The sequence below is a fragment of the Cnephaeus nilssonii genome, assembly GCF_951640355.1.
Source record: "Cnephaeus nilssonii genome assembly, chromosome: 4".
NCBI classification, from domain to species: domain Eukaryota; kingdom Metazoa; phylum Chordata; class Mammalia; order Chiroptera; family Vespertilionidae; genus Cnephaeus; species Cnephaeus nilssonii.
Genome location: NC_137075.1, coordinates 103,603,289 through 103,613,887, shown reverse-complemented (window position 1 = coordinate 103,613,887; position 10,599 = coordinate 103,603,289). Strand labels below are relative to the sequence as shown.

General features: G+C 54.3%; 1 protein-coding gene across 1 annotated transcript in view; it reads left to right on the top strand.

Annotated features, from left to right (window-relative positions):
* Positions 1 to 5,912: 5,912 nt before the first annotated feature.
* YY1 (YY1 transcription factor) overlaps positions 5,913 to 10,599 on the top strand; it is a 33,311-nt gene continuing 28,624 nt past the window's right edge. The window contains exon 1 of the mRNA XM_079769879.1: positions 5,913 to 9,845. Within this exon, the coding sequence (XP_079626005.1) occupies positions 9,182 to 9,845 (664 nt within the window). The 5' untranslated portion in view covers positions 5,913 to 9,181. The remainder of the gene's footprint in view (positions 9,846 to 10,599) is intronic.

The window sequence follows — 10,599 nt, the reverse complement described above, 5'->3', positions numbered from 1 at the left end:
CCTTACCATCTCCGCTTACTCCTATAACCTGACACTGGCAGTGCTCAGGCCATTGGATAGTGGAGAAAATGCAGAGTTTAGAGGTTCCAGGACTTTGCTGATGTTACCTGGAATGATAAATGGCATGACCAGGACCCGAAGTCAAGTTGTGAGGACTCATGTGTCCTTCCCACTGATCAGTTCCACAGCTGTCCTACCTTCCAAAGCCTGAAACTCCCAAACAATCTCCAGGATTAATCCCCAAGTCACGGTGGGAATTTTGAACAAGGTTCATAAAAAGCGGGTTGGAGGTGGCACATGATGTTAGAAAACAAGTACTGAGAAACCTCAACTATCCTCAACAAGTTTCAGTGAATTAATTCGATGAATTTCCAAGGCTAAAAATACACTTTTTGTACTGAGTGTTATTGGCTTGTCCCAAATGTTTACAATTTTACCACCTGACTTATTTTATCTACTCCCTTTTCATATAGAAATTATCACAGAAAAAGCTAAGCGCTGCATTGGGCACTGTGTGGTCTGTTCAACCCTTCCAGGGCCTTTATCTGATGAGGTTGGGCTCTGCCCTCTATACTTCTTCCTAGGACAAGAACCAAGACAAGTATTTGTGAGCTGTCTGTCCACAGCCTATCTCCCCTCCGTACTGCAGGCATCATGAAGACAGCTATTTCTCTTGCTCACACTGCAAGAGCAGGTACTCACAAATGGGGCAGGAACACTGGGCTTACCTAATCCCCTAGTTCTGTCCTCTTTAACTAAACAAAAAACCCCTATTCCGCTCACTCTCGCAGAGAACAAGGTTAAGTCCCAGTCCACTAGAGCTCTCCCCATTCCACCACACTAACCTGTCTCACGCTCACAAGCACGTGAATAAGGCATCCTGTTTCTTACAGTGCAGTAAGCATGCTGTGAAACAGGTGTGGTGGTGCATTACATTGGGTTGAAGGAGAATTTTCTGCCCCTTCTGCTGGAGTGTGCAGGCTGCATTGGTTTGGAAGGGCAGTGGCAGGAGCAACTGCCATACAAATAAGTTGATGTAGCTGCTTTGAAGGCGCATTCTAACAATAGAGAAAAATAAGGCTCATCTATTATTATTATTTGGGGCGGAGGGGAGGAGTGCCAGGACCAACAATCACCAGCTGCCCAAATAACAAAAAAAAACTGCTTCTGAAATCTCTTAATGTCGAGTATGCACGTGGAACAATCAAGCTGCCCTACCCTACGTGTGCCACTCAGGACAGAAGCCCTTTTTTGAGGTTCATCTATTATTAAAGATTTCAACTTTCCTTATACTTATGGGCAATAACAGATTCATTTACTGTAATAAACCACTTAGCCCCAGAAAAAGACTGACTAACACCTATAGGTGGGCTTAATAGACATGTACAGTTAGGCCATGTCACCATAATTTAACTCCATATCTAATATATGCATTGATTTGGAGAGTTATCCCTTTAATGGCTCATATTTCATAGATCCCACAACTAGGAAAAATAATGATAGTTTAAATGACTAAGAAAACCGCACACATCTGTAAGTTTTCATTTAACTTGTACTAATCCAAACTGGGGGCAACCAATTTAGATGCACACACATGAATTTTCATCCTAACTTTTCTAAATACTCTATTGGAAACTTAGCATGGATCTGAAGCAGCCTAGCAAGGGCAGGAAATGCTGGCACTGGCTGCAAACCCCAGTACTGCCTTGTAGTGAGACCATGAGCTCCTCTCTGGGCAGGTTTCCTTGAAGACTAGCCCCACCCATGTCAAACAGTCTCCATACTGTAACTGATGCAGAGCAGGGCAATTTCATAGGCAGCTAAATTAGTTTGTGGTAAGGGAAATTATTTTTGATGAAAATTCAATCCTAATATATAAAAAGCCAGGGGCCATCACGACCAAAATAACGGGATGGATGACAGAACAGCAGGCTGCGTTGTGGGGTGACAAGGCCATCAGGGGGGTTAGTGAGGGATGACCAAACGACTGACCAGCAGGCTGCATGGGGCGACCGGTGGTGGGGGGGGGGGGCGGGGGCGGCAGTTAGGGGATGATCAGGCTGGCGGGGGCAGGGGGGGGCGGTTAGGGACTATCAGGAAGGCAGGCAGGTGAGCAGTTAGGAACCAGTGGTCCCGGATTGTGAGAGGGCTGTCCAACTGTCCCTATCCCTGGGATCGGGCCTAAACCGGCAGTTGGACATCCCCCGAGGGGTCCCGGATAGGAGAGGTGCAGGCTGGGCTGAGGGGACACCCCCCCCCCCATGCACAAATGTCATGCACTGGGCCTCTTAGTCTATACTAATAAAAGGGTAATACAGCGATGGGCAACCTTTTGAGCTTGGTGTGTCAAACTTCGCCAAAAAACTGAGCATAACTCGGGTAGTGTGTCACTTTGAGGAAAAAACTAACTCCAAGACTCTAGTCGCAAATGTTTCATCCTCGGCATGCGGCCGCGTGTCATCATAAATGGCTACGTGTGTCAGTGCTGACACGCGTGTCATAGGTTCGCCATCACTGGGGTAATATGTTAATTAGACTGGGAGACCTTCCAGACAAAGCCATAGTGGCAGGGCCAAGGCAGAGGTGGTTACAGGTGATCAGACCAGGAGGAGAGGGCAGTTGGGGGTGATCAGGCTGGCGGGGGGCGGGGCAGTTGGGGGAGAGCAGGCTGGCAGTGGGGGGCAGTTGGGGGCGAGCAGGCTGGCAGTGGGGGGCAGTTGGGGGCAAGCAGGCTGGCAGTGGGGGGCAGTTGGGGGCGAGCAGGCTGGCGGGGGGGGGCAGTTGGGGGCGAGCAGGCTGGCAGGGGGGGCAGTTGGGGGCGAGAGGCCGGCAGGCAGAGTGGTTATCAGGCAGGCAGGCGAGTAGTTAGGAGCCAGTGCCCGGATTGCGAGAGGGATCCCAGATTGGAGAGGGTGCAGGCCCAGCTGAGGGACACCCCCTCGCCCCCATGCACGAATTTCGTGCACCAGGCCACTAGTATATAATTAACACCCAGCTGGCAGGGCTCGGTGGTTGAGCGTCAACCTACGAACCAGGAGGTCATGGTTCGATTCCCAGTCAGAGCACATGCCTGGGTTGCAGACTCAAGCCTCCCCAGTGTGGGGCATGCAGGAGGCAGCACGATCAATGATTCTCTCATCATTGATGTTTCTCTCTCTCCCTCTCCCAAATCAATAAAAAGTATATTTAAAAAAATATATAATACAATTAACAAGGAATTCAGTGGCATACATTTTAAAATTGTGACTTATAAAGTTATATCTGACATAGCACATATTTAGGAATTTCATACAAATATACCCTCAAAAATTACGATCACTTCTTGTTTGTGAGCCTAATTAGTTTACTATTTCTTTCATAATGAGAGAGAACATATATTTTGAGATTTTTTCCAAGGGCACTCTGGAAAATCCCAGTGTTAGTCCAAAGTCAAGAAGACTTTAGCTGTCTTATGGAGAGTTCCCTTGTAGGCAACTAACTGCTTTTCTCTTGCTGTTTTTAAGATTATCTCTGTCTTTAACCTTTGGCATTTTCATTATGAAGTGTCTTAGTGTGGGCCTCTTGGGGTTAATCTTGTTTAGGACTCTCCTCCAGAGTTATTCTCATTTCCTTACCATTAGTGAGCTTTAACTTCTTAGAGATTCTAGAAAGATATATATAACTCTTAACAATTCTAATGTTCTACTTTCTTCTGTAGTTGATATTAATTTCCACAGTAGACTGGAAGCTTTGTACAAAGTTGGAGCTTTTATTCATTTACTAGAGGCCCAGTGCACGAATTCGTGCACCAGTGGGGTCCCTTGGCCAGGCCTGCAGGGATAGGGGTCCTGGATTGTGAGGGCGCAGACCATGTGGAGGGACCCCACCAGTGCACAATCAGGGCCGGGGAGGGACCGTGGGAGCGCTCCAGGGCGTGTCTGGCCCGTCTCACCCAGTTCTGATCTGCCGTTACCAGCAGCAAGCTAGCATACCAGTCAGAGTGTCTTCCCCTGGTGGTCAGTGTGCGTCATAGCGACTGGTCGAACTGTGGAACGAATGGTCAGACACTTAGCATATTAGGCTTTTTTTTAAAAATTACTTTATTGATTAAGGTATCACATATTTGTCATCAACCCCCCCATTCCCTTCCCAAACCCCCCTACACGCATTCCCCCCTCCCCCTGTTGTCCGTGATCACTGGTTAGGCTCATATGCAAGCACACAAGTCCTTTGGTTGATCTATCTCCCTTGTCTCCACCCTCCCCTACGTTCCCTCTGAGGTCTGACAGTCTGATCAATGCTGTTCTTGTTCTTCAGTCTATGTTGTTCATCTTTTCCCCTAGATGAGTGAGCTCGTGTGATACTAGGAATACACTTATAGGAACCGAAAATGAGACAAGCAATAATAGTTATGCTGAGAGGCAAATGAATCAGTCTATAGTGAGTTTCTTTCTGGGCCAACAGTTCTTTTGAGTCCTGGTTTCTATGTCCAACAGTTGTTTATGTGTTCATAACAGCAATGATATTTCAGTTCTGGATGGTGGACAAATGGTGGTAATGCAGATCCGACCCTCTCTGGTTTGGTCCTGGGCAATCTGCAGTGACGCACATCTGCTGACTGCTAGTATGGCAAGGCATGGTCAGCGTCTTCCATCTCTGGACTGTTTCTCTTCTAGCATATTAGGCTTTTATTATTATACTTGTAGCCCTGTGCACGAATCCGTGCGCCAGTAGCTCTCTGCCCACTGCCCTGCCCTCCTGTAGCTCCCCCCGCCCGCTCTCATAGCTTGCTGCCCTGCCCCCTCCTGTAGCTCTCCGCTGCCCACTTGTAGCCCCACCCTCCTGCTGATCCATTTGCATATTACATCTTTATTATATAGGACTGGGGGCCCAGTGCACGAATTTGTGCACCTTGAAAGAACTGTGAGCTGTGAGGCTGCGGTGGGCACAGAGGCGGGTCTCGGCCCACCCTCTGCAACCCTGTCCGGCCCCTCCCACCGCGGCCCCCGGTTCCCTGTCAGCCAGCAGCCCTGCTCCTGCCGCCACCACTCCCACATGCTGACAGCGCTGGCCCTGCTCGCATCTTCTGAAGGCGTAGAGCGATTGGGGCTGGCACCAGCCCCTGTTGCCCCTAGGAGTAGGGGGAGGTGGAGAAGCCCTCAGGGGCGATCGGGGCCAGCAGCCGCTGTTCCCACCTGCTGACGGCGCCGAGTGATCGGGACTGGCGCCAGGCGCCAGCAGTGGGTGCGAGTGGCAGCTCCAGAGCCGGCAGCAGGTGCAAGCGGGGCTATCGCTGGTAGCAGATGCAAGAGGCAGCTGCCAGCCCCAATTGCTCCTCAGGAGCAGGGGAAGGTGAAGCCCTGAGGGGTGATAGGGGCCGGCGCTGGGCACCAGCATCAGGTGCAAGCGCTGGGCGGGACCGTGGCGCACCGAAGCAAGTAATTTTCAGTAACCACCAGAGACTCGCCCCGATGACAGTGACCAGCATCCCACCTTGGTCTGGCACTCCCACTCACTTGCTCCACCATCCCACCGTGGCCGACGCCTGCCACGCTGCGCGCTCTGCTGCCTGCTGCCGACACCCGCCATCTTCCACGCATGCCCCCTGGTGGTCGGCACACATCATAGCAAACAGTTGTTCAGTTGTTCCACTGTTCAATCTATTTGCATATTAGCCTTTTATTATATAGGATAGAATTTATGTATTTATTTATTTATTTTTAAATATATTTTTATTGATTTTTTACAGAGAGGAAGGGAGAGGGATAGAGAGTTAGAAACATTGATCAGCTGCCTCCTGCACACCCCTTATTGGGATGTGCCCGCAACCAAGGTACATGCCCTTGACCGGAATCGAACCTGGGACCCTTCAGTCCACAGGCCAACGCTCTATCCACTGAGCCAAACCAGTTAGGGCTATGTATTTATTTTTAATTTATTTTTGTTGATTTCAGAGAGGGAGAGGGAAACAGAAACATTATGATGAGAGGCATTCCCCCTACTGGGGATTGAGCTACCTGGGCATGTGCCCTGACTGGGACTGGAACAGTGACATCCTGGTTCATTGGCCCACGCTCAACCACTGAGCCATGCTGGCTGGGCTATTTATTTTTTGTTAATCTTCACCTGAGGATATTTTTTCCATTGATTTTTAGAGAGAGTAAAAAGGAGGGAAAAAATAAGGGAGGGGGAGGAAAAAGAAGGCAGAGAGAGGGGGAGAAATGTCAATGTGAGAGTGACACACTGATTGGCTGCTCCCACACATGCTATGATGGGGCTGGGAATCAACCTGCAAAGCAGGCATGTGCCTGGGAATTGAATCGGAGACCCTTCTGTGCATGGGCTGATGCTCTAACCACTGTACCACCTGCCAGGGCCAAAGCTGGAGCTTTTGAGACAGGTGGGAAGGTCAAGCACTATCCCACAGAACTCCTCTGTCAGTGCTTTCTACTTCTTTTTTTGATGAAAGAAGCAAACAATAACTCCATGTGCAAAGCACTGAGCTGTAGACAGACATAGCCATGGCCTTTGGAAGTGGAGAGGGTAAAAACACGGGTGGTGTAAGAGAACTACCAGATTAAGTGATGTTAAATCATCTGTCTTGGCGGGGGTACGGGACGGCAGAAGTTCAGAGGAAATGCTCATTGGTCCAATTCATTCTGCTCAAACAGAGCATAATAAAAGTGAGATTATCCTACATTTAAAGCTTCATGGCTCTGAAATTGCAATTTAATCTGATCTTTTAAATTCATTTTCACTTTTAGCAGCAAGTGTAAGCAGGCTAGAGCTGATTCAGGGCAGTGTCTCTGCATGTCAAGCCAAAAGATACTCCACAGCTAAAGAGCGGAAGACAAGAACATCTCTCCCCACAGAAAACTGGAGGCCAGTCTGACAGGTCACCTGCTCCAGTGCAAGTTAAAAAAACTATTCATGAGCAGGTGCTAGGATAGCATTTAGGAGCATCGCACACATACCACCTTCCTGACAATTTGAAAAACCCTTTTCAGCTTTCTCCACACTTGCCTGGGGTCTACAGATCTGTGACTCAGAAGCTAGGCTACCTAATTGGGTACTTTCCCCTTTTCTCTTCTCTTAAGGGAAAGTATCAACAACTTGCAAAGACATTTTCCCATCAATTACTAGAGATGGGGAAATTAAGCCACAAAAATTCTCCCACAACTGGTTTTCATATGTGAAATATTTCTGCAGAATTTACAAGCTACGAAGCTATAAAGGACGTATTTCAACAGATTTGCCAAACTGTGTGGGTGCAGCATTCCGAGGGGAATTACTCAGGTTTTAAATCTCAGATTCAAAATGATCTAATTTTTCACTCATTTACAGTATTATTCTCAAAATTCAAGTCCAATGCCATTTAGAAATAGGAATTAAATCAAGACTGATCAAATCACTTAATCAAAATGCAAACATTTCCCTAATATGGTCCCATAAAGACAACAACTTGTTTTAACAAGATGGATCTAAGATTAATGTATTACAGTTCATATGATCAGGGGCTTCAACTGCAAAAACACTATCCAAAAGACAAGAGTAAACATGGAGAACATACACGTTCAAGAAATTCACATGGGCCAAACGCGTACAGCAAAGACACACCTTCCCAAGTTTTCAGTTTTTCATGGCTTTCTTAAAAAAATCAGCACACCTTTATTCCTATTGCTTTAAAACAGGCCAAAAGAGTAAACGGGCAAAACCACTTCGCTGTAATAGAGCTAGCTATTCAGGGAGGTTCAACTTGCCCCGCTAATTCGTGCCAGGAAAAGTCTAGGCTCCGTGGCAGGTATAATGAAGAACAGGGCAGGAAAAATTGTGTTATTTTAAAGGAAGAGACCAATGCAAAGCCTGGTGGGCGTAAGGAGCATCATCTATGAATGTGAGAAATCGGTGAAGACTGAGGTCAAGGGAAGCCATGATTGGCTGGAGAGCGAAGAAAGGGAAGCTCCGAAGGAAACTGTAGGAAACCAAAAGGAGCCGAGCTCCACGGCGAGCGGCCGGGACGTCCCCCCAGTTCTAAGATCTACCGGGAAGCAGGCACCAACGGCTCCGTCCCAGGTTTCCGCGGGTCATAAAAGGATAACGGACGCCCTCCCAACGGTGGACCTGGGGGCTCCGCGCGCCACTTCCACCTGCCCGCTCCGCGCGGCCAATCTGCGCTCCGCCACGGGCCCAGCGGGGCCATGCGGGAGCGCGGCAGACCGCGGACATTTTCATTTTCCTCGGTTGTCCGCCCACACTTGTCGCAGCCGTCATCGCCTGCCCGAAGACAGTCGCCAAGAGCAAACGCCGTCCCGCGAGAAAAAGGAGGCTCAGGCGTTTCTCGTCAAAACAGACTTTATTGGGGCGCCGGGGCTGCCTCGCGCGCGCCGCCCGCTTCCCCACGCGGTCCCCCGGTTCCGATCCCCGCGCTCGGCCGGCCGTCCCTCCCCCGCGGTGCCCCGGGCCGCGCGCACCGCTCACCATCTCCCGAGGTAGCGGCTGCCGCGGCGACGCCCGGATCCTGAGTGCGGCCCGGGCCTGGGGCGACGGGTTTTGCCGCTGTTGCACCGCGGAGGGCGGGAGTCGCGCGACTAGCGGCGACGGCGCAGTGACATCACGCGCCGCGGGCCAGCCAGCGCGCGCGGGGGCCGTCCCGCCTGCCCCAATCCGGGAGGAGCCTGGGAGAGTGGGCGGGGCCTCGGTGGCGAACGGCTGACCGATTGGCAGAGGAGGAGGAGCGAGAGGGCAAGCTGGCGAGTAGGAGCGAGGCGGGGTGGGCCGGGACAGCGCGGAAGTCTCGCGAGGCGACCTCGAGCGCAGTGTGGCGGCGGCGGCGGCGGCGGCGACGGCCAGATCTGGGCTCGGGGTGAGGAGTTGGTATTTGTGTGGAAGGAGGCGGAGGTGCAGGAGGAAGGGGGAAGCGGAGCGCCGGCCCGGAGGGCGGGAGGAGGCGCGGCCAGAGCAGGAGGCCGAGGCGCGGTGAGGCGGGGCGCCGGGGTGAGCAGCGGCCGAGCGAGCGCGGGGCGCACCGAGGCGAGGAGGCGGGGAAGCCCGCCGCCGCCGCGCCCGCCCCTTCCCCCTGCCGCCCGCCCCCTCTCCCCCCGCCCGCCCGCCGCCTTCCTCCCTCTGCCTTCCTTCCCCACGGCCGGCCGCCTCCTCGCTCGGAGCCGAGGCCGCCGCGGCCGTGGCGGAGGAGCCCTCAGCCATGGCCTCGGGCGACACCCTCTACATCGCCGCGGACGGTTCGGAGATGCCGGCCGAGATCGTAGAGCTACACGAGATCGAGGTGGAGACTATCCCGGTGGAGACCATCGAGACTACCGTGGTGGGCGAGGAGGAGGAGGACGACGACGATGAGGACGGCGGCGGCGGAGACCACGGCGGCGGGGGCGGCCACGGGCACATGGGCCATCATCACCACCACCACCACCACCACCACCACCCGCCCATGATCGCGCTGCAGCCTCTGGTCACCGACGACCCGACCCAGGTGCACCACCACCAGGAGGTGATCCTGGTGCAGACGCGCGAGGAGGTGGTGGGCGGCGACGACTCCGACGGGCTGCGCGCCGAGGACGGCTTCGAGGACCAGATCCTCATCCCGGTGCCCGCGCCGGCCGGCGGCGACGACGACTACATCGAGCAGACGCTGGTCACCGTGGCGGCGGCCGGCAAGAGCGGCGGCGGCTCGTCGTCGGGCGGCGGCCGCGTCAAGAAGGGCGGCGGCAAGAAGAGCGGCAAGAAGGGCTACCTCGGCGGCGGAGCCGGGACGGCGGGCGGCGCGGACGCGGGCAACAAGAAGTGGGAGCAGAAGCAGGTGCAGATCAAGACCCTGGAGGGCGAGTTCTCGGTCACCATGTGGTCCTCAGGTGAGCGACCGCGCGCGCCGGCCCGCGCCGGCCCCCGGGATGTTTTTGTTTTGAAGGGAAGCCATGTTTTATGTGTGTGATGGGCGCCGCCATCTTCTTCGCAGGGCAAGTATGGCGGCCCCAAAAGATGGCGGGCGGGCCGCGGCGGGGGCGGCGGGCGGCGGCCGTGGCCCGAAAAGATGGCGGCGGAGGAGCGGCGCCGCCCGCTAGGCCGCAATGGCGTAGTTTCCCTGGACTGGGCGGCCCCGCGGCGCGGGCGGGGCGGGGCGGGGCGCGCTCGGGCCAACGGACGGCCCGTCGGCTCGTTGTCCTTGGCCCCCGCCCGCCCGGCTCCCCGCGAGGCCCGCGGCTCGGGGCGCGAAGAGGGCGTTGGTGGGGCGTACGGATCTCGCGCCCGGCCCGGCACAGCGTCCCGCCGCCGCCTCTTCCCCGCCTTCCTGTAGAGGGCGTCGCTCACCCTCACGCCGCCCCCGCCCCCTTCCCCGGACCCTCCACTGCTCCCGGGAGGCGCCTTCCGAAGGGGGCGGGAGTGCCCGGGCCCTTTGCTCCCACGCACCGCGCAGGCCGGGCCCCGCCCGCGGCCGCGTTCGTCTTCGCGGGGCGGGACTTGGGCGGCACGTCGGGCTGGCGTCTGCGGGCTTGGCGTCTGCGGGCTTGGCGTCGGCAGGCCTGTCACCGTGTCGCGGCCCGGCCTGGACCGCGCTCCGCAGCACGTCGTGGACAGGGCCCACGAATGTTTGTAGATAATTGTTAG